We start from the raw sequence: 27,628 nt of genomic DNA, 5'->3' as shown, positions 1-27,628 counted from the left end.
ATTCATCAATGTTCCCAGCAGTGTTGTCAAATAATGTCAATAGTTGTTATATCAAATCCTGATGTATAACTTAGAAAAAAAAAGCGTTCTGGAAATGATTAATAAAATGTCACTGTGGGCAAGGTAAATAATGGTTGGGTTTAAGAGGTGAGAATAGAGTTTGCATGATGAGACCACAGTATTTTCTAGCACAGAGTACTGCAATAATCCACCGTTTCTCTTTGGCCATTCCCAGGCTCATTGTACCCCCTATCATACCTCTCAACACTCACCTGGCTTCAAAATATATACTGTTTCTTGACTGCAGGTATCTACCCATTTCTAGTGTTTTAATATAAACCAAACATCCAACAACATACTAACTGTTCATCACCCCTGACCCTTGTATCTTTCTTTTCTGTCTGCTCTCTTCTATTGTGCTGGGTTTTTTTTAGTCATTTTGGCCTGCACATTTCTTGTTAATGCATTACTTTCTCTGCTTTGATAGTCTATAAAATTTGGGGGGGAGCCTGCACGCGCAGCCCTTTGCTGACAGCTGCCGGGAGACACCTGGGTTGCGAGGCCAGCGCGCGAGTGAGCAGGGCAGAGTCGACAGGGACTTGCCTGGAGAAGGGAGGCTCGCATCGCCCTGCACCGAGGAAGGTTGGAGACTCCAATGTTGCTGCCACTCACCAAATTGACAACCAGGTGGAGAGAGAATAGACTGCATCTGAGTCAGACTGGTCCAGAGAGGACGCATGCTAGGAATGCTCTGAAGGCCCTAGCAAGAAACACCACATCCTCCTGAAAGCCTCTTCGTGAGGTCATCCTATGGACCACTGTTGCCTCATGGAAAGGGGCATTTAGGATTCTGCTGTCAACCCCCCAAAAACTTTTGCTGAGTGAAAACAAGACTTTTGCCACAGGACTAAGCAAGATATTATTTCATTTAATTTTTGAACCTTTTGATCTTTCTGATTCGAATCCTGACTGTTGAGCCTTGAGAATTTTAAGATACATTTATTGCTACTATTTTTATGCTCCCTTCTCAAAATGATTGATTTAAGCTTCCTGACAGAGGAGGAACAAGAGGCCATTATGAAGGTTCTGCAGCGGGATGCTGCCCTGAAGAGGACCGAAGAGGAGAGAGTCAGGCATTTGCCTGAAAAAATTAAGGATGACCAGCAGCTGAAGAATATGAGTGGCCAATGGTTTTATGAAGCCAAGGCAAAAAGGCACAGAGATAAAATCCATGGTGCCGATATTATCAGAGCATCCATGAGAAAGAAGAGGCTCCAAGTGGCAACGGAGCAGAGTAAGGACAGAGCAACTGAAGCAAAGGAAAGCTGGGTGAATAATGTCAACAAAGATGCTGTCCTTCCCCCAGAGCTAGCTGGTGCTGTAGAAGAGCCAAAAGAAGATGCAGCACCACCAAGCCCAAGTCCCAGTGTGGTGAATCCAGCTTCTACTGTAATTAATATGACCCAGGAGAACACAAAGAAATCAACTGGATCTCCAGCTAAGCAAAGGAAGAATCCGTTTAATAGCTCTAAGTTGCCAGAAGATCACTTATTACCACAAACTCAAAATGAGCAGTCAAAAAATGGAAGAGCTGGTTTATTTCAGATTTCAAAAGAGGGTGAATTGTCAGAGTCAAAAGAAAAGTCATCTATCCCTGATATTTCAAGCCAAAAATTAGATAAATCAAAGCAGACTGTGCTAGCCGGGCCTGTGAATGGGTCCCAAATCAAGGCTCCAGTCCCCAAAGCCAGAAAATTTATCTACAAATCAGATGGTTTAAAACAAGATGATAAACAGTCTTTTCCTAGACAAAGGTCAGACTCTATGAGTGCAAGAGGGGCTCCAAGAGGGATCCTCAAGCGTAACTCCAGTTCCAGTAGTACAGACTCGGAAACTCTTCGTTTAACTTACAACTTTGAACCCAAAAGCAAAATCGTGTCATCTGGCCTAACCATCCATGAGAGAATTTCTGAGAAGGAGCATTCTTTAGAAGATGACTCTTTCTCAAACTCATTGGAGCCATTAAAGCATGTGAGATTCTCTGCAGTGAAAGATGAACTTCCTCAGAGTCCTGGGCTAATTCATGGCCGGGAAGTGGGAGAATTTAGTGTTTTAGAATCTGACAGGTCAAAGAATGGAACAGAAGATGCAGGAGACTCAGAATTTCAGGATGACCCGAAGCCCTCCCAGTACAGAAAGCCTTTTCTTTCTCATCAGTCCGCCTCAAGCCCAAGTGGATCAAAAAATGAAGCATATCAGCCAATGATTTCTGGTTCTGTTCCAAATAATGGGCTCCATTCACCCTTGGAAGTTCTAACTGCAAGACCACAGACCATTGAGAACTTGCCCACCACCAATAAACACCAAGCTAAAGCGTTAGAATTAACAAGGCTTGAATCAGAATTTTCCCCAAATCCTGCTGATGAACTGTCTCATTGTGTTGAACCTGAACCATCTCAGGTGCCAGATTGCAGTTCTAGAGACCATCAGCAAGGTTCAGAAGAAGAACCCAGTCCTGTTTTGAAAGCTTTGGAAAGGAGTGCTGCTAGGAAAATGTCTTCCAAAAGTCTAGAAGACATTTCATCAGATTTATCAAATCAAGGAAAAGTAGATAATCTACCAGAAGAACTAGTACGTAGTGCTGAAGATGATCAAAAAGCAGATAAGGAACAAGATACAAATGAATGCATACCAGGAATTTCCACAGTGCCTTCACAACCAGATAATCTGTTTTCCCACCCTGACAAATTCAAAAGGATGAGCAAGTCTGTTCCAGCATTTCTCCAAGATGAGAGTGATGACAGAGAAACAGATACAGCATCAGAAAGCAGTTACCAGCTCAGCAGACACAAGAAGAGCCCGAGCTCTTTAACCAATCTTAGCAGCTCCTCTGGCATGACGTCCTTGTCTTCTGTGAGTGGCAGTGTGATGAGTGTTTACAGTGGAGACTTTGGCAATCTGGAAGTGAAAGGAAACATTCAGTTTGCAATTGACTATGTGGATTCACTGAAAGAGCTGCATGTTTTTGTGGCCCAGTGTAAGGACTTAGCAGCAGCAGATGTAAAAAAACAACGTTCAGACCCATATGTAAAGACTTATTTGTTACCAGACAAAGGCAAAATGGGCAAGAAGAAAACAGTGGTGGTGAAGAAAACCTTGAATCCCCGTGTACAACGAGATACTGCGGTATAAAGTTGAAAAGCAAATCTTAAAGACACAGAAGCTGAACCTGTCCGTTTGGCATCGGGATACCTTTAAGCGCAATAGTTTCCTGGGAGAGGTGGAACTTGATTTGGAAGCATGGGACTGGGACAACAAACAGAACAAGCAATTGCGGTGGTACCCGCTGAAGCGGAAGACAGCACCAGTTGCCCTTGAAGCAGAAAACAGAGGTGAAATGAAGCTAGCTCTCCAGTATGTTCTAGAGCCAACCCCTGGTAAAAAGCTTCCTACAACTGGCGAAGTGCACATCTGGGTGAAGGAATGCCTTGATCTGCCACCACTAAGGGGAAGTCATCTAAATTCTTTTGTTAAATGTACCATCCTTCCAGACACAAGTAGAAAAAGTCGCCAGAAGACAAGAGCTGTAGGGAAAACCACCAATCCCATCTTCAACCATACCATGGTATACGATGGGTTCAGGCCTGAAGATCTGATGGAAGCCTGTGTAGAGCTCACTGTCTGGGACCATTACAAATTAACCAACCAGTTTTTGGGAGGTCTTCGGATTGGCTTTGGAACAGGTAAAAGCTATGGGACTGAAGTGGATTGGATGGATTCTACTTCAGAGGAGGTTGCTCTCTGGGAGAAGATGGTGAATTCCCCCAACACTTGGATTGAAGCAACACTGCCCCTCAGAATGCTTTTTTTTTCTTTTTTTTTTTATTGGATGTTCACAACATTACAAAGCTCCTGACAAATCATATTTCATACATTAGAATCAAGTGGGTTATGAATTCCCATTTTTACCCCAAATACAGATTGCAGAATCACATCGGTTACACATCACATTTTTACATACTGCCATATTAGTGACTGTTGTATTCTGCTACCTTTCCTATCCTCTACTATCCCCCATCCCCTCCCCTCCCATCTTCTCTCTCTACCCCATCTACTGTAATTCATTTCCCTCCATGTTTGTTATCCCATTCCCCTCATAACCTCTTATATGTAATTTTGTATAACAATGAGGGTCTCCCTCCATTTCCATGTGATTTCCCTTTTTTTCTCCCTTTCCCTCCCGCCTCATGTCTCTGTTTAATGTTAATCTTTTCTTCCTGCTCTTCCTCCCTGTTCTGTTCTTAGTTGTTCTCATTATATCAAAGAAGACATTTGGTATTTGTTTTTTAGGGATTGGCTAACTTCACTAAGCATAATCTGCTCTAGTGCCATCCATTTCCCTGCAAATTCCGTGATTTTGTCATTTTTTAGTGCTGCGTAATACTCCATGGTGTATAAATGCCACATTTTTTTATCCATTCATCTATTGAAGGGCATCTGGGTTGATTCCACAGTCTAGCAATTGTGAATTGTGCTGCTATGAACATCGATGTGGCAGTATCCCTGTAGTGTGCTCTTTTAAGGTCTTCAGGAAATTGCCAAGATTTCCAAATAAGCCCAGAGCCTACTGCTGCTCCACTGAAAACAGAGGTCAAATTGGATCTTGAAAATCTGACTACATGGACAAAGATTCTCACTTCCTTCTGTTGCCACCAATAAAGACTACATAGCATGTTGAAGTCATCTGCATGTGTTTCTTGGATTACAAGGGCCCAAGGGACTTAAATACTGACAAGATATGTGACTTACTTGTAACTCCAACATTAAAGGAGATACCTGAGCAAGTTAGAAAAATTGAACTGTTGCTGCTGCTTCAAAGATTTTTCTGCCAAAAATTATTTCATTAGGAGTATTTTTAACCAACAGAGTGTTCTGGTTTCACACCACATTTGTGTTATGTTTAAACCTGCCACTTGATTATCCCAAACCCCTGCAAGTACTGGTACTTGTAAATAGGTAGATTGTAGAAAAAAGTAACAAAAATACTCCTGGGGTAGCCTTGGAGAGGAGCACCATCGGTGATGACAAAGAATTACACAATAAGATAACTATTTACCTTGTAATCTCTAATAATCTGGAATTCCATGTTAGGGCAATAAGAGGAACATGACTGAGCACATTTCTACCTTGAGAAACTGCTTTTTCTTTCCCCCAGTCTCAAGTGTACTTTGGTGCCACCCACTGGCCATAAGTGGAATTCAGCTCTTGGTTTATTTTGGCTTAATTTGAAAGTAGGTCTCAAGTCTGTATTTTTAATAGAACATGTTTTAAAAAACTTTGCCTATATATGATTGTTTTTCCCATAACTTTATTATATTAAAGCAGTATAATGGTAGCCACATATGTGCTTTGCAACAAAGTTTTAATTAGAATATAAATTGTTAAATTTTACTGTATTTCCTATATATGTATAATTTTCATAAAATATTTTGTAAAAACCCTTAGAATAAATTATCATATGATTTTAAAAAAATAAAATAAAATAAAATTTTATTGTGTATTAAACATTCTTATTTTTTAGCATTTAAAATATTTTATTACAATTTTGAAATAAATAATTGCTAGGGTTTACATATTCCTACCAAAACTCATGTTGTGATTTGATTTACTGTTATTTTTGATTTGTATGTGAACAAATGCAAATCTAATTTCTTTTTCTACCTTTTACATTATTCATGCTATTTTTCATCTTGTTCTTTTTTTCACTTAATATATTTTGGAGATTTTGCATTTCAATAAATAATGAATTTCTTCATTCTACTTTAAATTTTATAATATTCCACGGAACAGACTGGCCATCATTTATTTACACAGCATCTTATGGATGAACTTCTAGCTTGGTTTAAATATCACACTTATAAGCAATGCAATAACAAGAAGCCTAATCTACATCAATTTGCATGTGTGCACATTTGTGCAAGAAATGTTTTATTAGTCTTCTATTGCCATATAAAAATGGTCAAAAGTTTAGAAGCTTAAAAAAATCATTTATTTATTATCTCATAGTTTCTGTGAATCAGGAATCCAGCATGGAAGAGTCTGGCCCTCTATTCAGGTGCACACAAAGACTTAATCCATCTAGCTGTTTTGCATCTTGAGCCTGGAGTCCTTTTATAAGCTTGGTTGTTAGCAGAATTGTAGTAGTAAAATTCATGGTTGCTTACTTAAGCATAGTAAAGGAGAGTCTCTGACCCCTTCTCTGTCTTACTTCCTCTAGATCCTCTTTTAAAGAGTTTGCTTGACTAGATCAGTTCCTCCCAGGACAACTTCACATTAGATTAGTTTAAAATTAGCTTCACCTTAGATTAACTTAATATTGACTAATTCCAAGCTGTAATTACATCTGTATATTCCTTTACCACTGAATTCCAACTGAATATAATCACAGAAGATATATCTCATAATTTTTATCATATTTTTATTAGTTAAAGAGCTGGGTATGATGGTGCACACCTGTAATCCCAGAGGCTCCTGAGGATGAGGCAGGAGGATTGTGAGTTCAAAGGTAGCCTCAGCAATTTAGCAAGGCCCAAAGCAACTTAGTGAGACTCTATCTCAAAATAAAATATAAAAAGGGCTGGATATGTGGCTCAGTGGTTGAGTGACCCAAAGTTCAATCCTCTGTAGAAAGAAAGAAAGAAAGAAAGAAAGAAAGAAAGAAAGAAAGAAAGAAAGAAGGAAGGAAGGAAGGAAGGAAGGAAGGAAGGAAGGAAGGAAGGAAAGAAAGAAAGAAAGAAAGAAAGAAAGAAAGAAAGAAAGAAAGAAAGAAAGAAAGAAAGAAAGAAATTATATATTCTATCTGTACCCAAGAATCCTGGATTATAGAAAGACATGAGCCGTTGGAGATCTTCTTAGAGTCTTATCTACCACAAATATATTCCCTGAGGAAAAAGAGTGGAGTCAATTACAATTTTGAAATAAATTGTCCAAAGACTCTTCCTAGGAAATTACATATTCAAAAGCAACATATTCCTTTTTCTCCATAGAACTCACCAGCACTACATGCCAATAAATTTTCAAATGAAACCAGTCTTACAGGTCAACTGGGGATTCTCAATATAGTTTTAATGTTCTTTCTTATTATATATAAAATTAAATAGCTTTCCATATGTAAAAGCAATATTTTCACTGATACTTTTTAAATTTCTTCTCTCATATTCTTTCATTGGTTATTAATCTTATGATTTTAGAGGATCAGAAATGTAAGACTTCTGCCCCTGACAGGAGTTGCAAACATATTTCATAATGCTGCCATTATTTGCATTTATCTTTCATTATCCTTAAAAACTATAAAAAAATTTATTTTTGTTATCAGACTCATGGAGATTTTTAAATATCATTTGAGTAGTAATTGACATTGAAAAGGAGCGCTCATCATTTTCCTGTAGTAATATATAACTATATAATTTTATATTTACACAGTCCATATTCTGTAAATTTCCTGGCATATTATTGTTAAACATGGATATATATTTCCCAATAAGCTCTCCAAACCATTTATGGCATAATTTGTCTTTTTCCATTTGATTTGAAATAATCTCTTGTAGAAGACTGCAATTTCCAAAATTAGCTGCACAAGAGGAGATGTTGATACTATTTTTTTGAGAACAAGGGTCTATGTTCTCTCCCCTGCACCAAGGCAGACCAGCAATACTTATCTCAACCAATAGAATAAGAGGGATGTGCTGCTCTGTAACTTAGGAAATGAAAGGCAACATGGTTTCCTCCTGGCTTCCTATCTCAGGAAATGTGCATTTGGGGCTTTGAGCAACCAAGTAAGAAGTCTGACTACTCTGACACTGCAATGGTCAGGGAACCAACTGAAGAGATAGAAGATCATGTGAAGTTCTGACTTGTCCTTTGACAAAGCTGTCAACTCAGGTACCAGCATATGCATGAAGACACCTTTGAGATGATCCTAGGACTAGCCAGAGGCAGAACTATACAGCTAAGATGCTCCCAAATTTCTATCCCACAGAAATTGTCAGTGATGATAATTATAATTTTTAAGTTGTTAATTTGGGGGATGTAAAAAAAAAAGAAAAAAATTGGGGAGATATTTTGCTATACAGTAATAGTAATCAGATTATCCCTCCAGCATGTACCAAATTTACACCTGAATTTGTGTGTGTGTGTGTGTGTGTGTGTGTGTGTGTGTGTGTATATATATATATATATATATATATATATATATATATATATATTTCATTACATTTAACATTTTGCTCCATTGTCTGAGCTGACAATTCATGCATCACTACTGCAAAGTTTTAAATCCTGGAAATTTGAAATATTGGATGTCATTACCAAATTGTATTAGTCCTCCTCAGTAATTTCTAGCTTGAGAGTATTTCTATACATTTCTTGATTTTTCTTAGGAACTTTATTTCCATATTTGTTCAAATTTTCCTCAATAACTTTCAATATGAAGAAAATCTGAAATTTTTATTAATATATTTCTTGAAATTTTTTGTGTGATGCTATGGTTTGAATATGTTCTCTCTAAAATTTAGATACTCCAATGTAATAATATTAAGAGGTAGGCCCTTTGAGAGTTGACGAGGGCAAGAGGACCCCTTCTGATGAATGGGATGAAGACTCTTATTGAAGAGGCTTCACTTGGCTTTTGACAAATTTGCTCTGTTGTCCTTTTTCCTTATCCATGTGAGAATGCGGAAAGAATACCCTTAACAGACACCAAACATTGGTATCTTGACCTTGAACTTCCTAGCCTCCAGAATCATGAGAAAATACTTTCCTTTTCTTTATAAATTACTGACTCAGACACTCTGTTATAACAACACAAAATGAACTGATATTTTAGTGTTGTGCTTGCTACTTCTAAAAATGGAATATTTTCTTCTGTTATTGTCTAATTCAAGTAAGTTGCATATATAAATACTATTTAATTGTGTTCACTATTTGTACAATCAACTAGTATATGAATAAATAAGAATATTTTTGTGGTTTGTGGGGTTTTAAAAACTAATATTCCTAGCACCACTACTATTCAAAATTTCCAACTTCTATTTATTCAAACTTCTGTTTATCTCCTTACACTGCATAATAGCAACAAAGTAAACAATGATGATAGAAGGCATCTTTTGGCCATGTCTCTAGCAGAAAACTCTTTTCAGGGTTTCCCTATTAATTGTGATGTCAAAGGGCCTATGTGTTTCAATATATTAACTGTGTTTTAATGATATAATGATTTTAATATCATTAAACTATATTTTAATGATGTCTCCTTTAAAAAAACATTAAAATATATTTTAATGATGTCTCATTTAAAAAAATATGACTGTCCCCAAATCTCTGGCAATTTTCATTTTAAATGATCAGGACATCTAGTCCACTGACCAAATCCAGAGGCAAGGACTATATTCAGATTTTCTTGCTTGATGGTTATAGCATTTGACTCCATTCAATGTTATAGAACACTGGATTATTTATGTACTTTCATTTAATACTGTTTTCTATTCAAATGTTACCACATGTGCAAAAGAAGTCCTTATGTGTAATAAATACATACATCTTTAAGATGTGCCTTTAAGGGAGACTTAAAGCCTACAGCTAGCTGGTGGCTCTCAAAGTATACTGTTCGATATGCAAACATTATATGTAAATGTAGAGGAGACCATAGCTCTTTTCCTCTCTTCCAGAACTTAAAATGTATTTTTTGAGAAATGCTGTATTTGTTTAAAGTATTAAATGAGTGGCATATCGAAAATATTTAAAATTCATGAGTTCTCTACATCAGGAACAATATTTTTATATTTCAATATATTTTATGTTCCAATCTACAAAAGCAAAAAGACTATTTATGAAAGTTAGCATTGCATATCATGGTATTACTTTGGAGAATTATCTCTTTCATCCAAATTTTAACATTTTATAAATAGAGATGTCAAAGAAGATAAAAGGAAGGTTTAGATGCAAAGAGCTACATGTATTTAATGAGGACATTAGGCCCAATGTTAAGTGCCATGAGAACCAACCTGCCCTCACATAAGACTATTATAATTCTATACAAGCAATAATTTCCACATTGTTTTCTTAAAATGTTTATAGAAACAAGGTTTCATAATTCTTTTAGGAATAGATCCAAATTATGCACAGTTTTTGCTTTCATCCGTTAAAAAAGCAAAATGTAGTCTTTTCATTACAGAATATTTTAAACTAATAAATGTCAGTATCATCTTTCTGCAATAATTTTTCCATCTATTACATGATAGTAATTGTCTCCATTTTTTTTTTCCTAAACACAACTTTATTTTTCTATGTAAATGTTTCCCTTAGGTCACTTCATTAAATAATCAGATAAAGCTCAATAAATATCTGCATACTTGTAGGCAGACTCAAAATGGCTACAGATAGGCTCCATCACTGAGGCTTCTGGCTGGCTATGATTTAATGTGTCGTCAAGGTCATAAACACTGTGATTCAGCATGCGTACTCAAGGTCATAAACACTGTGATTCAGCATGCGTACTCAAGGTCATAAACACTGTGATTCAGCATGCGTACTCAAGGTCATAAACACTGTGATTCAGCATGCGTACTCAAGGTCATAAACACTGTGATTCAGCATGCGTACTCAAGGTCATAAACACTGTGATTCAGCATGCGTACTCAAGGTCATAAACACTGTGATTCAGCATGCGTACTCAAGGTCATAAACACTGTGATTCAGCATGCGTACTCAAGGTCATAAACACTGTGATTCAGCATGCGTACTCAAGGTCATAAACACTGTGATTCAGCATGCGTACTCAAGGTCATAAACACTGTGATTCAGCATGCGTACTCAAGGTCATAAACACTGTGATTCAGCATGCGTACTCAAGGTCATAAACACTGTGATTCAGCATGCGTACTCAAGGTCATAAACACTGTGATTCAGCATGCGTACTCAAGGTCATAAACACTGTGATTCAGCATGCGTACTCAAGGTCATAAACACTGTGATTCAGCATGCGTACTCAAGGTCATAAACACTGTGATTCAGCATGCGTACTCAAGGTCATAAACACTGTGATTCAGCATGCGTACTCAAGGTCATAAACACTGTGATTCAGCATGCGTACTCAAGGTCATAAACACTGTGATTCAGCATGCGTACTCAAGGTCATAAACACTGTGATTCAGCATGCGTACTCAAGGTCATAAACACTGTGATTCAGCATGCGTACTCAAGGTCATAAACACTGTGATTCAGCATGCGTACTCAAGGTCATAAACACTGTGATTCAGCATGCGTACTCAAGGTCATAAACACTGTGATTCAGCATGCGTACTCAAGGTCATAAACACTGTGATTCAGCATGCGTACTCAAGGTCATAAACACTGTGATTCAGCATGCGTACTCAAGGTCATAAACACTGTGATTCAGCATGCGTACTCAAGGTCATAAACACTGTGATTCAGCATGCGTACTCAAGGTCATAAACACTGTGATTCAGCATGCGTACTCAAGGTCATAAACACTGTGATTCAGCATGCGTACTCAAGGTCATAAACACTGTGATTCAGCATGCGTACTCAAGGTCATAAACACTGTGATTCAGCATGCGTACTCAAGGTCATAAACACTGTGATTCAGCATGCGTACTCAAGGTCATAAACACTGTGATTCAGCATGCGTACTCAAGGTCATAAACACTGTGATTCAGCATGCGTACTCAAGGTCATAAACACTGTGATTCAGCATGCGTACTCAAGGTCATAAACACTGTGATTCAGCATGCGTACTCAAGGTCATAAACACTGTGATTCAGCATGCGTACTCAAGGTCATAAACACTGTGATTCAGCATGCGTACTCAAGGTCATAAACACTGTGATTCAGCATGCGTACTCAAGGTCATAAACACTGTGATTCAGCATGCGTACTCAAGGTCATAAACACTGTGATTCAGCATGCGTACTCAAGGTCATAAACACTGTGATTCAGCATGCGTACTCAAGGTCATAAACACTGTGATTCAGCATGCGTACTCAAGGTCATAAACACTGTGATTCAGCATGCGTACTCAAGGTCATAAACACTGTGATTCAGCATGCGTACTCAAGGTCATAAACACTGTGATTCAGCATGCGTACTCAAGGTCATAAACACTGTGATTCAGCATGCGTACTCAAGGTCATAAACACTGTGATTCAGCATGCGTACTCAAGGTCATAAACACTGTGATTCAGCATGCGTACTCAAGGTCATAAACACTGTGATTCAGCATGCGTACTCAAGGTCATAAACACTGTGATTCAGCATGCGTACTCAAGGTCATAAACACTGTGATTCAGCATGCGTACTCAAGGTCATAAACACTGTGATTCAGCATGCGTACTCAAGGTCATAAACACTGTGATTCAGCATGCGTACTCAAGGTCATAAACACTGTGATTCAGCATGCGTACTCAAGGTCATAAACACTGTGATTCAGCATGCGTACTCAAGGTCATAAACACTGTGATTCAGCATGCGTACTCAAGGTCATAAACACTGTGATTCAGCATGCGTACTCAAGGTCATAAACACTGTGATTCAGCATGCGTACTCAAGGTCATAAACACTGTGATTCAGCATGCGTACTCAAGGTCATAAACACTGTGATTCAGCATGCGTACTCAAGGTCATAAACACTGTGATTCAGCATGCGTACTCAAGGTCATAAACACTGTGATTCAGCATGCGTACTCAAGGTCATAAACACTGTGATTCAGCATGCGTACTCAAGGTCATAAACACTGTGATTCAGCATGCGTACTCAAGGTCATAAACACTGTGATTCAGCATGCGTACTCAAGGTCATAAACACTGTGATTCAGCATGCGTACTCAAGGTCATAAACACTGTGATTCAGCATGCGTACTCAAGGTCATAAACACTGTGATTCAGCATGCGTACTCAAGGTCATAAACACTGTGATTCAGCATGCGTACTCAAGGTCATAAACACTGTGATTCAGCATGCGTACTCAAGGTCATAAACACTGTGATTCAGCATGCGTACTCAAGGTCATAAACACTGTGATTCAGCATGCGTACTCAAGGTCATAAACACTGTGATTCAGCATGCGTACTCAAGGTCATAAACACTGTGATTCAGCATGCGTACTCAAGGTCATAAACACTGTGATTCAGCATGCGTACTCAAGGTCATAAACACTGTGATTCAGCATGCGTACTCAAGGTCATAAACACTGTGATTCAGCATGCGTACTCAAGGTCATAAACACTGTGATTCAGCATGCGTACTCAAGGTCATAAACACTGTGATTCAGCATGCGTACTCAAGGTCATAAACACTGTGATTCAGCATGCGTACTCAAGGTCATAAACACTGTGATTCAGCATGCGTACTCAAGGTCATAAACACTGTGATTCAGCATGCGTACTCAAGGTCATAAACACTGTGATTCAGCATGCGTACTCAAGGTCATAAACACTGTGATTCAGCATGCGTACTCAAGGTCATAAACACTGTGATTCAGCATGCGTACTCAAGGTCATAAACACTGTGATTCAGCATGCGTACTCAAGGTCATAAACACTGTGATTCAGCATGCGTACTCAAGGTCATAAACACTGTGATTCAGCATGCGTACTCAAGGTCATAAACACTGTGATTCAGCATGCGTACTCAAGGTCATAAACACTGTGATTCAGCATGCGTACTCAAGGTCATAAACACTGTGATTCAGCATGCGTACTCAAGGTCATAAACACTGTGATTCAGCATGCGTACTCAAGGTCATAAACACTGTGATTCAGCATGCGTACTCAAGGTCATAAACACTGTGATTCAGCATGCGTACTCAAGGTCATAAACACTGTGATTCAGCATGCGTACTCAAGGTCATAAACACTGTGATTCAGCATGCGTACTCAAGGTCATAAACACTGTGATTCAGCATGTGTACTCAAGGTCATAAACACTGTGATTCAGCATGCGTACTCAAGGTCATAAACACTGTGATTCAGCATGCGTACTCAAGGTCATAAACATTTTCTTGTGAACATGTGCGCACAGTTATAACCTGTTTGTAGTGGAACTTCTTTGTCTGGCCTGTATATAAGAAAGGCCTATAGAAATGGTTCAGGGAGCAAAATAGAACTGGCTGGGGGCCAAGTTGAAGCTGGAGACTGGCTAGGGGCTATTGTCACCTCCAAATAAATCATTTCTACTATCCCAACCATGTCTTGCATCTTATTCGACATGCCAGAATCATAAATCTATTTCCTGGGTCTGAACCCAGGCTGACAATATCTATTAAATACCAGGAGCTGTTTATCTTTGCCATATGGTAATTATTGATTTAGGGAAGATCCCCAAATCTCACAACATTTGTGGATTAAAGAAAGGAGTAAATGGATGTATGGGTGTTATTATTGTTCTGTTGAAGTCAAGGATCATTTCTTTCTAACAATTTCACCTTTGTTTCCTAAGTTTGCCTCTGGTGTTTAATGTATATAAATTTGATCAATGAGTATAAAATTTGATCCACGAGTATATGATAAAATACGATCCAAAAAGAAATGTTTGATAATCAGAAACTGTATACATTTCGTAACTGTTTTATCCAGGTAATGAAATGGAAAAGAAGGTAGCAGAAGTTTTGTTAGTGGTGTAAGAAAGAGAGAGGTGGCAAAGAAAATGAGAAAGAAAACAAGAACATCACAGTAGCCTCACGTGAATAGAAAGCTGAACAGAGTGGAGAAATGGAGATAAAGAGGAGGGAACAAAAGAAAGTGAGAGTCAATAATGGGAAACTTATAATCTTTCAGGGAAGTAGAGAAAATTGTGTGACATCAATGAAATAAACGTTGGTGAAGAGAGCTGGAGAAGTAATCTTCACAATTTCCAGGATGTAGCAGGTTACATTGAGAGCTCTGATTTTTAATAGTTAATCTGTACAAGATTTGTCCTCCCCACAAGTCAGAAACACCTTTCAGAAGGACAGAGACCACATTTTGATTTTCCTCAAAAGCTGTACATTTGCTAATGCACACAATAGACAGACAGGATTTGCTTTTGAAGACATGCTGACTTAGCTCCATCGTGAGTCACATCACTTCATTTTCTTCTACAGCAACTGACTTTTCTCATTTCATAAATTTATATATATATATATATATATATACACATACATACACACACACACACACACACACCACATATAAAATTTCCGGGATAATTGTATGTACTAAATATTCTGTTCAGCTTTTCTATTTCATATTTATATATTTTTCACCTTTCATCATCTTAATCCTTTTGAAAATTAACAATCAGATGGCTTCTTCTCATTATCTAAAGTTAGAACCACATAAAACAGGCAAGAAAGTAGAAAATTAGTTGGCATCTCCAACATATATACAATAGGTTAAAATATATTTTTAGTAGTTTAACAATGACTATTTAATAATGTGTCAAAGTTTATCTACTAAAATGGCATCCTGTAATGTCCTTGCTTTTGAATAAATGTTTAAATGTTTTAGGAAGCAGGAATGTGCATCATAGATACCCAGGCAATCCTGCATTCTGCCACCCAATCTGGGCATTGAGAATCAAGACCTGCTTCTGGTTCTATACCATTATTAAATTGGTCTCCACTGTAATATTAAAATTTTCCTTTGTTCCTGAAAATTTTCTTCTAGCTACTTTGATTTGAAAACAAATTGAGATATGTATCAAACAAGAAATTACTGATAATCTTTGTGAATGTATTTTAGCAGAATCTTTTAGGCAAAATCTAGAATATTAAAATGAGTTATAAAGCTAAACTAATACAAAATCATGAGATTAGCTAAAAAAAATAGTAAACACAAAGATCTGAGTAAAATCCTTAAAGGGAGAATATCTATATAAATTTAGCTCATCATGTGTTGACACTTAATGTAAGTTAAAAAATTATGGATTATTAAATATCCAATTTCAATACCAATATCAATTATATACATATATATATATATATATGTGTGTGTGTGTGTGTGTGTGTGTGTGTGTGTGTATCTATACCAATCACAGGTGTATGTATATATATGTGTGTATATATATATATATATATACACACACACACACACACACATATATATATTCAGGTGTGTGTGTATTTGTTTATGTTTGTCTGTGTTTGGGTATGTTTAAATTGACTCAGATATTTATTTGACACTTTGGGTTATAATCCAATACTATCTAGAATTGTATATGATTATATATACAAAATCTTTCTACTTCACATAAAACACAATTTTAAAAAATAAATAATGAATATATTTAAAACAATTAGCTAAAACAAAGCCATACCTTCAGGATGGCAGCATATAAAGTGAGTAAAGGAGACAACTAAAGGAGTCCCCATGGTCAAATCTAAAGCAATTTGACCAGCAGAATAAAGCAAAAATAGCATTGGATTATAACCCAAAGTATAAAATGAATACCTATCAGACAAGACACACACACACACACACACACACAGAGACAACTCACCATGTAGAAGAATCATAATTTATGTACATACTTTACCTTCCAGAAGCATAACTCTTCACTCCCTAGGTAAGAGGCTTGTTTAGTGATTTACTTCTCAATAGTATGAAAAGGACAAAAAAAAAAAAAAGTAATTTCACAATAGGGTAACTTGACAAATGTCACCTTAGTGGAAGATCAAGGTTAATACCAACCCTGATAGATCATATTCATAGACAGTACCATTGATATGATATGATGAAAATGGTTCTTACCTCCCCAAAACACTTTATTGCAAAGTAATCATGAGGACAATAACACAAAAATAAAAATTAGGAGACATTCTTACAAAATATTGACCATCATCATCAAAACTACCATTGTCATCAAAAGAGAAAGAGAGAGAGAGAGAATAACAATTAAATAAATGTCATGTCTTGGATGGAATCTTGCAAGAGAAACAGCAAGTAGATTTAAAAAAATAAGAAAAAGTGAATGAAATATGAACTTTAGTTAATAATCATTCATCAACATTGGTTCATTGATTGTGATATATGACTAATAATATGGGATATATGTAAAAGCTATTTTAAAAATGAAATTTCCATAAAAAACCTCTGGGATGTACGATGTGCAGTCATAATTTGTATCAGTTTCTGACTAGAATGAAGACACTGACAATAATGTGTACTTGGATTTTACTGCAATGAATAATCAGTTAATATGCTGGTATCCAACAGAGGGCTGACTTCCCAGGGTAAACAACCAACCAAAAATTTAACCAATTTAATGATAGGTTTCCAATGAGATTCAGAACCCTTGGCTACTTGTTTCTGTCCAAGTACACCTGGAAACTGGTAAGAAGAACTCAGCTAAAATAATTGTTTTAGCCAGCTTTTTTGCTGCTGTGACTAAAGGAACTGTAAGGGAAGAAAAGTTTATTCCAAGACTCACAGTTTCAGAGGTCTTAGTCCAGAGAAGGCCGGCTCCATTCCTCAGGGCTGGAGGTGAGGCTGAACATCATGGTGGGAGAGGGTGGCAGAAGAAAGCGGCTCACATCATGATGATCAAGAAGCAGAGAGAGATCCAGCTCTAGATTTAAAAAGTATATACCATAGCCACGCCCCCAATTAACCACTTTCTTTAGCCGCACCCCACCTGCCTCTAGTTACCACTCAGTTAATCCCTTCAGGGATTAATTTACAGATTGGTTTCAGACTCTCACAGTCCAGTCATTTCTCCTCTGAAACTTCTTGCATTGTCTCACATGTGAGTATTTGGGGGACACCGCATATCCAAACCATGACAATAATGAATTACTACAAAGTGCATGTAGGTTTCCAAGAGAGCATGGAACACATAGAGTCTACAGATGTAATCTGTACCTACTGATGGGCTATTCTTCACAAACATCAATGGTGTAAGAAAGATAGACACGCCCCCAATGACCACTTCCTCCAGCCACACCCCACCTGCCTCCAGTTACCACTTGGTTAATTCCATGAGGGATTAATTCATAGATTAGGTTAAGGTCAATCAATTCTCCTCCAAACCTTCTTACATTGTCTTACACATGAACTTTTGGGGGACACCACATCCAAATCATAACATCGAGAAACATGCAACAGAATCTACTGTTGAGGGGGGACAGGAGTTGGGTGTATTGTTAAAGTGTATTACCATGTGTATGCAGCTGCTCAATTTGGCAGATCAGATCCAATAGATAACAAAGACACTCTCTTTATACAAGATACTATTTATTTTATGGAAGGCAGAGGGAAAGCAAAAGTAATAGGCAAGAGAAAAAGAAAATATATTAGCAAATCAGGGAAATACCAACACTTGAAGCCATGTAGCTGGGGAATCCAGGGTAGCTTTTCAGGGTCCTGACTGGGAAGTACTGGACACAGGTGGGATTCCAAAATCTGATTCCCAGGGGAGTCCCTAATTACAACTTAGAACAAAGACAGCTCTATTCTAACAACTGGCTTGATCTATCTATCCCTCAAGGACACTTCATCCCCCAAGGACTGGCCGGACCCCAGAGGGAGGAAGCGATATCCCCGAAATGAGAGAATGAGTCTGAGTTCTTCTGAGACAAACCCAACAAGAAGTTAGCATTCTTTAGATATTCCATCCATGATGAGCCAAGTCACGGCAGGCACATGATCAGGGAAGAAGTTTAATGTTTTCCTTAGCCCTTTACATAGCAAGAGGGTTTCTAAGCTCAAAGTACCAAGAGAAACACTGAAATTGAGAGTAAAGCAAACAACTGACAAGCTAGTTGTTAACTTACACAGAATTTACACTAGAGGACTTCCACACTTCTGTTAGATTGAAGGTGACAATAGTGAAGACAAAGCCTAAGCTCAGTACAACACCTTTTTTTTTATTTTTTAATTGGTTGTTCAAAACATTACAAAGCTCATGACATATCATCTTTCATACATTTGACTCAATTGGGTTATGAACTCCCATTTTTACCCCAAATACAAATTGCAGAATCACATCGGTTACACACTCACATTTTTACATAATGGCATATTAGTGACTGTTGTATTCTGCTACCTTTCCTATCCCCTACTATCTCTCCTCCCCTCCCCTCCCATCGTCCCTCTCTACCTCATCTGCTGTTGTTCAATTCTCTCCCTTGTTTCCCCCCCATTCCCCTCACATCCTCTTCTATGTAATTTTGTGTAACATTGAGGGTCTCCTACCATTTCCATATGCTTTCCCTTCTCTCTCCCTTTCTCTCCCCCCACTCGTCTTTGTTTAATGTTAATCTTTTCCTCATGCTCTTCCTCCCTGTTCTGTTCTTAGTTGCTCTCTTTATATCAAAGAAGACATTTGGCATTTGTTTTTTAAGGATTGGCTAGCTTCGATTAGCATAATCTGCTCTAATGCCATCCATTTCCCTGCAAATTCTATAATTTTGTCATTTTTTAGTGCTGCGTAGTACTCCATTGTGTATAGATGCCACATTTTTTTTTATCCATTCATCTATTGAAGGGCATCTAGGTTGGTTACACAGTCTAGCTATTGTGAATTCTGCCGCTATAGTCATTGATGTGGCAGTATCCCTATAGTATGCTCTTTTAAGATCCTCAAGGAATAGTCCAAGGAGGGCGATAGCTGGGTCAAATGGTGGATCCATTCCCAGCTTTCCCAGGTATCACCATACTGCTTTCCAAATTGGCCTTACCAATTTGCAGTCCCACCAGCAGTGTACAAGTGTACCCTTTTCCCCACATCCTCGCCAACACTTATTGTTGTTTGACTTCATAATGGCTGCCAATCTTACTGGAGTGAGATGTATCTTAGGGTGGTTTTTATTTGCATTTCTCTAACTGCTAGAGATGGTGAGCATTTTTTCATGTACTTGTTGATTGATTGTATGTCCTCCTCTGTGAAGTGTCTGTTCAGGTCCTTGGCCCATTTATTGATTGGGTTACTTGTTATCTTATTGTTTAATTTTTTGAGTTCTTTGTATATTCTGGATATTAGGGCTCTATCTGAAGTGTGAGGGGTAAAAATTTGTTCCCAGGATGTAGGCTCTCTATTTACCTCTCTTATTGTTTCTCTTGCTGAGAAAAAACTTTTTAGTTTAAGTAAGTCCCATTTATTTATTCTTGTTATTAACTCTTGGGCTATGGGCATCCGATTAAGGAATTTGGAGCCCAACCCCACAGTATGTAGATCGTAGCCAACTTTTACTTGTATCAGACACAGCGTCTCTGATTTGATATCTAGCTCCTTGATCCATTTTGAGTTAACTTTTGTGCATGGCCAGAGAAAGGGATTCAGTTTCATTTTGTTGCATATGGATTTCCAATTTTCCCAGCACCATTTGTTGAAGATGCTATCCTTCCTCCATTGCATGCTTTTAGCCCCTTTTTCAAATATAAGAAAGTTGTACTTTTGTGGATTGGTTTCTGTGTCCTCTATTCTGTGCCATTGGTCCACCTGCTTGTTTTGGTACCAGTATCATGCTTTTTTTGTTACTATTGCTTTGTAGTACAGTTTGAACTCTGGTATTGCTATACCTCCAGATTCACACTTCCTGCTTAGAATTGCTTTTGCTATTCTGGGTCTTTTGTTTTTCCATATGAATTTCATGATTGCTTTTTCTGTTTCTACAAGAAATGCCGTTGGGATTTTAATTGTCATCGCATTAAACCTGTAGAGAACTTTGGGTAATATAGCCATTTTGATGATGTTAGTTCTACCTATCCATGAACAGGGTACATTTTTCCATCTTCTAAGGTCTTCTTCTATCTCTCTCTTTAGGATTCTGTAGTTTTATTTTTTTTTTCTTTGAGGGGTTTTATCCTCTCTACTCCTGGTGCTCAGTGGAGAGGGCAGTTCTGTTAGAAGCCCTGGGCAGAGACTCCTGCCTCATCTATCCAGAGTCTTTGCAGGGGGAGTCTCTGTCAGCTGCTCTCCTCTCCTTTGGGTCTGTATTTTAGGTAATTTATTTTAAAAAAATAGGAGGTTCATTTTATTCCATTTTATTCTATCCTGGTGTGGATGATTGACAGGGGTATAGGGCTGGCACTTTACCAGGAGCCCAGGCCTTGCTGGAGGTTGAGGTGCATATAAAAGAAGTTTAGGAGCTCCAAGCTTTTTTATGGAGGCAAGATTAATGTACAAGCAGCAAGGTTCTGAAAAACCCTCAAAGGACACTGCCTGGCACCCTGTCCCAAGGCTGCTGTCACACTTGGTTAGTTGTCATCAATCAATCTCTTGTGAGTTTATTTGCTGTTGGGTGGGCACCGTGCCAGCCCTGGTGGCCCTGGAAGGAGGAAGACAGAGTGGGAAGCTCATAGCCTTACAGTGGAGATGAGATCCATCTTGGAACTTTCTCGGGTTCCGCTTCCTACATACTCAGAATCTCTGTCCCATCTCCACGGCCTTTGTTCCTTTCTCTGCGATGACTCAGAAACTTCCTAACGCACCTTCCTGCTTGCAATCCAGCCTCCAAATTCCCATGGATGGCTTTGTCCAAAATCTAGACACCTAATTCCTTGCTCTACCCCAGTCTAGTCTACACAAGGCCACCCAAGAAATGACCGTCACCTCTGCTTTCAAGCCATCTCTCTTGACACAACCTGCCTCACAGTCTCCAGAGTGTCTGTGTTATATAACTCTGTGTCCTCTGTCAACGTCCTCTTCTAGGAACGCTCTCCTTACTTGTTCTCCTAGAAGGCTCTTGTTAGCACTTCAAGACTCAACTCATGTACCAAATCATCTGGCATGACTTCTCTGGCCTCCTTCCCTCCATCCAATCATTCAGTCATTCTTTCATCCATCAGCTCTTAAGTGATGTCTACTATGTGCCAGTCTGGTGCCAGTAAATGAAATAAAGTAAAACCAATATGGTTCTGGGTCTCATCGAGCTTCAGCACCACACTTTCAGAGAGGGATACTCTATTTTAAACTAAGTTTCAAATAGATGTATAAATGGTAATAAGCTGAATGAAGAAGAATGCAGGGTGCTTTCAGAGAGGCTGGCCATTGCTCCTCTCCAGAGTAGTAATCCTTACTGGGTGCCAGTCTCTCAGCCTAAGAACATGGACTGACCAGGGGCATGATTGGGATCATTTGACCTCACCCTGGCTCTGTGCATTAGGCCAGTTCAGTTGCCACCTTTACAAAAGGATTGTAAAAGATCTACAGCCCGTTACTAGATACCTTCTGGGGAATTGTGCCTAGCACACGGACACCTTCCTGAATTGCCTTCCTCATGACCCTTATGGTCACGTCTGTACCATGTGACCCTCAACTTGGCCATGCTTCAGTATGTCAACATGGATGCCCGAGTGCAACTTGATGATTCAGATTCCTTTTCTGCCGAATTTGAGACCCAAAGATTCTAGTGCTGGCTGGGACAGACTCTATGGGAACTTATGGGCAAGATGTGGCCATTTTTTTTTCCTGCCTTGTGAACTGAAAAGAAAAAGTGTTGAGAATAAGAGAAAAGAGTCTTTGTGTGAGTTCTTTTTTGAGGTCTGGTGCTGTTTGTGCCCTGGAGTTCCTGGAAACACAGCCCTATATCCTTTTAATGAATCCCCCCATACTGCAGCAGCTTAGCTTATGTGGGTTTCTATTTCTTTTTTTTTTAATTTTTTTTATTTGTTGTTCACAACATTACAAAGCTCTTGACATATCATATTTCATACATTAGATTGAAGTGGGTTATGAACCCCCAATTTTACCCCAAATGCAGATTGCAGAATCACATCGGTTACACATCCACAATTTTACATAATGCCCTATTAGTAATTGTTGTATTCTGCTACCTTTCCTATCCCCTACTATCCCCCCTCCCCTCCCCTCCCATCTTCTCTCTCTACCCCATCTACTGTAATTCATTTCTCTCCTTGTTTATTTTCCCATTCCCCTCACAACCTCTTATATGTAATTTTGTATAGCAATGAGGGTCTCCCTTCATTTCCATGCAATTTCCCTTTTCTCTCCCTTTCCCTCCCATCTCATGTCTCTGTTTAATGTTACTCTTTTCTTCCTACTCTTCCTCCCTGCTCTGTTCATAGTTGCTCTCATTATATCAAAGAAGACATTTGGTATTTGTTTTTTAGGGATTGGCTAGCTTCACTAAGCATAATCTGCTCTAGAGCCATCCATTTCCCTGAAAATTCTATGATTTTGTCATTTTTTATTGCTGCATAGTACTCCATTGTTTATAGATGCCACATTTTTTTTATCCATTCATCTATTGAAGGGCATCTGGGTTGGTTCCACAGTCTAGCTATTGTGAATTGTGCTGCTATGAACATCGATGTGGCAGTATCCCTGTAGCATGCTCTTTTAAGGTCTTCAGGGAATAGTCCGAGAACGGCAATAGCAGGGTCAAATGGTGGTTCCATTCCCATCTTTCCCAGGAATCTCCAAACTGCTTTCCAAATTGGCCGCACCAATTTGCAGTCCCACCAGCAATGTACAAGTGTACCCTTTTCTCCACATCCTCGCCAGCACTTGTTGTTGTTTGACTTCATAGTGGCTGCCAATCTTACTGGAGTGAGATGGTATCTTAGGGTGGTTTTGATTTGCATTTCTCTGTAGTTTTCATTGTATAAATCTTTCACCTCTTTTGTTAGGTTGATTCGCAAGTATTTTATATTCTTTGAGGATATTGTGAATGGAGTGGTTTCCTCATTTCCATTTCAGAAGTTTTGTTGCTGATATACAGGAATGCCTTTGATTTATGCGTGTTGATTTTATATCCTGTCACTTTGCTGAATTCATTTATTAACTCTAGCAGTTTCTTTGTAGTCCCTTTTGGGTCTGTTAAATATATTATCATGTCATCCACAAATAGCGATAATTTAAGTTCTTCTTTTCCTATTTTTATGCCTTTAATTTCTTTTGTCTGTCTAATTGCTCTGGCTAGTATTTCAAGAACTAAATTGAATAGAAGTGGTGATAGAGGGCATCCCTGTCTTGTTCCAGATTTTAGAGGGAATGCCTTCAGTTTTTCTCCATTTAGGATGATGCTAGCCTGAGGTTTAGCATATATAGCTTTTACCATGTTGAGGTAAGTTCCTGTTATCCCTAGTTTTTCTAGTGTTTTGAACATAAAGAGATGCTGTACTTTGTCAAATGCTTTTTCTGCATCTATCGAGATGATCATATGGTTCCTGTCTTTAAGTCTATTGATGTGGTGAATAGTATTTATTGATTTCTGTATATTGAACCAGCCTTGCATCCCAGGGATGAATCCTACTTGATCATGGTGCACAATTTTTTTGATATGCTTTTGTATTCGATTTGCCAGGATTTTATTGAGAATTTTTGCATCCAAGTTCATTAGAGATATTGGTCTGTAGTTTTCTTTCTTTAAAGTGTCTTTGTCTGGTTTCAGGATCAGGGTGATGTTGGCCTCATAGAATGAATTTGGAAGAGCTCCTTCTTTTTCTATTTCTCGAAATAGCTTGAAAAGTATTGGCATTAATTCTTCTTTGAAGGTTTTGTAAAACTCTGCTGTATACCCATCCGGTCCAGGGCTTTTTTTGGTTGGTAGTCTTTTGATGGCTTCTTCTATTTCTTCCTTTGTTATTGGTCTGTTTAAATTGTGTGTGGCTTCCTGACTCAATCTGGGCAGATCATATGACTTAAGAAATTTATCAATATCTTCACTATCTTCTAGTTTATTGGAATATGGGGTTTCAAAATACTTTCTAATTATCTTCTGTATTTCTGTAGTGTCTGTTGTGAGATTGCCTTTTTCATCCCATATGTTAGTAATTTGAGTTCTCTCTCTTCTTCTCTTCGTTAGCATGGCTAAGGGTCTGTTGATTTTGTTTACTTTTTCAAAGAACCAACTTTTAGTTTTTTCAATTCTTTCAATGGTTTTTTTGTTTCAATTTCATTGATTTCTGCTCTAATTTTAATTATTTCTTGTCTTCTACTACATTTGCTGTTGTTTTGCTCTTCCTTTTCTAGGTTTTTGAGGTGTAGTGTGAGTTCATTTATTTGTTGGTTTTTTTCTTTTTTTGAGGAAAGAACTCCAAGAAATGAATTTCCCTCTTATAACTGCTTTCATTGTGTCCCATAGATTCCGGTATGTTGTGTCTGTATTGTCATTTGTCTCTATGAATTTTTTATCCTCCCTTATGTCTTCTGTAACCCATTGATCATTCAGTAATATATTGTTCATTTTCCATGTGATGTAGGATTTTTCCTTCCTTCTTTTATCATTGATTTCCAGTTTCATTCCATTATGATCAGATATGGTGCATGGTATTATCTCCATGCCTTTATATTTACTAAGAGTTGCCCTATGGCATAATATATGGTCTATCTTTGAGTAGGATCCATGTGCTGTTGAGAAGAATGTGTATCCACTTGATGATGGTTGATATATTCTATATATGTCGGTTAAGTCTAGGTTATTGATTGTGCTGTTGAGTTCTATAGTTTCTTTATTCAGTTTTTGTCTAGAGGATCTGTCTAATGGCGAGAGTGGTGTGTTGAAGTCACCCATAATTATTGTGTTGTGGTCTATTTGACTCTTGAACTTGAGGAGAGTTTGTTTTATGAACGTTGCAGCTCCATTGTTTGGTGCATACAAATTGATAATTGTTATGTCTTGTTGGTGGATGGTTCCTTTTAATAGTATATAGTGTCCTTCTTTATCCCTTTTGATTAACTTAGGTTTGAAGTTGATTTTATTCGTTATGAGTATGGCCACTCCTGCTTGCTTCCGAGGGCCATGTGAGTGATATGATTTTTCTCAATCTTTTACCTTCAGCCTGTGTATGTCTTTCCTATCATATGAGTCTCCTGAAGGCAGCATATTGTTGGATTTGTTTTTTTTTTTTTTTTTTGATCCAGGTTACTAGCCTATGTCTCTTGATTGGTGAGTTTAGGCCATTAACATTTAAGGTTACAATTGAAATATGATTTGTACTTCCAGTCATGTTTATTTATTTATTTATTTTAGTTTGGCTAGTTTTTTCTTTTTGGTTATTTTCCACCCCCTTTACTGAGATACCTCCTGCTGTTAGTTTTGGGCACTATTTTTCAATTCCTCTTCTTGTAGTATTTTGCTCAAAATGCTTTGCAATGCTGGTTTTCTGGCTGCGAATTCTTTTAGGTTTTGTTTATCGTGGAAGATTTTAATTTCATTGTCAAATCTGAAGCTTAATTTTCCTGGATACAGTATTCTTGGTTGGAATCCATTATTTTTCAGCATTTGAAATACATTGTTCCAGGATCTTCTTGCTTTCAAAGTCTGTGATGAAAAATCAGTCATTAACCTAATTGGTTTACCCCTGAATGTAATCTGCCTCCTTTCTCTCGTAGCTTTTAGTATTCTCTCCTTGTTCTGTACGTTGGCTATCTTCATAATTATATGTCTTGGAGTTGGTCTATTACGGTTTTGAATGTTTGGGGTCCTGTAGGCTTCCAGGATTTGGCAATCCATTCCATCTTTCATCTCTGGGAAGTTTTCTAGAATTATATCATTTAATAGGTTGTCCATTCCTTTGGTTTGATTCTCTGTGCCTTCTTCTATCCCGATGACTCTCAGATTTGGTTTTTTTATGACATCCCATATCTCTTGAATAGATTGCTCATGGGATTTAAGCATCTTTTCTGTGTTGACTATATTCTTTTCAAGTTGATAAACTTTGTATTCATTATCTGATGTTCTGACTTCTACTTGATCTAGTCTACTTGTAATATTCTCATTTGAGTTTTTAATGTGGTTTATAGTTTCCTGAATTTCTAGGATTGCTGTTTGATTTTTTTTTAAGATCTCTATCTCCTGGTAAAGCTCGTTCTTTGCCATTTGAATTTGTTTGTTTAATTCATTTTCAAAATATACTTTTATTGCTTGGACTTGCTGTGTCATGTCTTCTCTAATATTCCTTTCCATCTAAGTTAGGTATGCCTTGAGTTCTTTCCCTATCCCTGTTTCTGATGCTTCCAGGTCCTCCTGTAGATTTCAGTTGTCCTGTATTGTTTGTACTCCTTTTTTCCCTTGTTTTTTCATGATGTTCACGCTACTTTACAGTTCTATTTGATTGCTGTGTTTCTGCTCTCTTCTATAAATTTGTTTTGTTTTTTTATACCTCTGTTATCTCTCTTTTGTGTTGGTAGACTATGCTTGGTAAAGTGGATTCCGCTGAGAAGGAATTCCGATGGCCGAGCTCCAGTGACGTCACCTCTCTGCTATGGCGGGCCCCAGGCTCCTTACTGGGGTGTCCGAATGGAGGGGTGGCACTGGACTGTCTCTGGTTGGTTTCAGGTCCCGGACGCCGGCGGCCAAGCGGTCTCCAGCCGCCCAGTTGCTCTGGCAGCCGGCGGACGATTGGTCGCCGGTGGGCGTGCAGTTTCAAGCTGCTCAGTTGCAGAGGAAATGGGCCGGCTGTCGCAGGCGGGCGTGCGGTCTCCAGCCACCCAGTCACAGGGGCAATGGGCCAGCTGTTGCTGATGGGTGGGCAATCTCTAGCTGCCCAGTCTCAAGGTCGGTCGCCGTCGGGGGGGTGGACTCCAGACACCCAGTCGCACACACAGCGGGTGGAGTTTCGCCGGCGGGCGTGCATTCTCCAGCCACCCAGTCGAGAGGGCCTGGCCTCTAGTC

General features: G+C 38.4%; 1 protein-coding gene across 1 annotated transcript; it reads left to right on the top strand.

Annotated features, from left to right (window-relative positions):
• Window positions 1-508: 508 nt before the first annotated feature.
• On the top strand, window positions 509-3,916 carry LOC308632752 (synaptotagmin-like protein 2; the record flags this gene model as incomplete). The annotated part of the gene is given in 2 exon segments (XM_081265125.1): window positions 509-3,162; window positions 3,164-3,916. Coding segments are annotated over 2 exon segments (2,883 nt in total). The 5' UTR covers window positions 509-1,032.
• Window positions 3,917-27,628: the final 23,712 nt, after the last annotated feature.

This window comes from Spermophilus citellus (assembly GCF_964194105.1).
Source record: "Spermophilus citellus genome assembly, chromosome: 13".
Lineage (NCBI taxonomy): Eukaryota > Metazoa > Chordata > Mammalia > Rodentia > Sciuridae > Spermophilus > Spermophilus citellus.
Note: the sequence above shows the minus strand (reverse complement) of the source record. Positions and strands in the feature narration are given on the sequence as shown.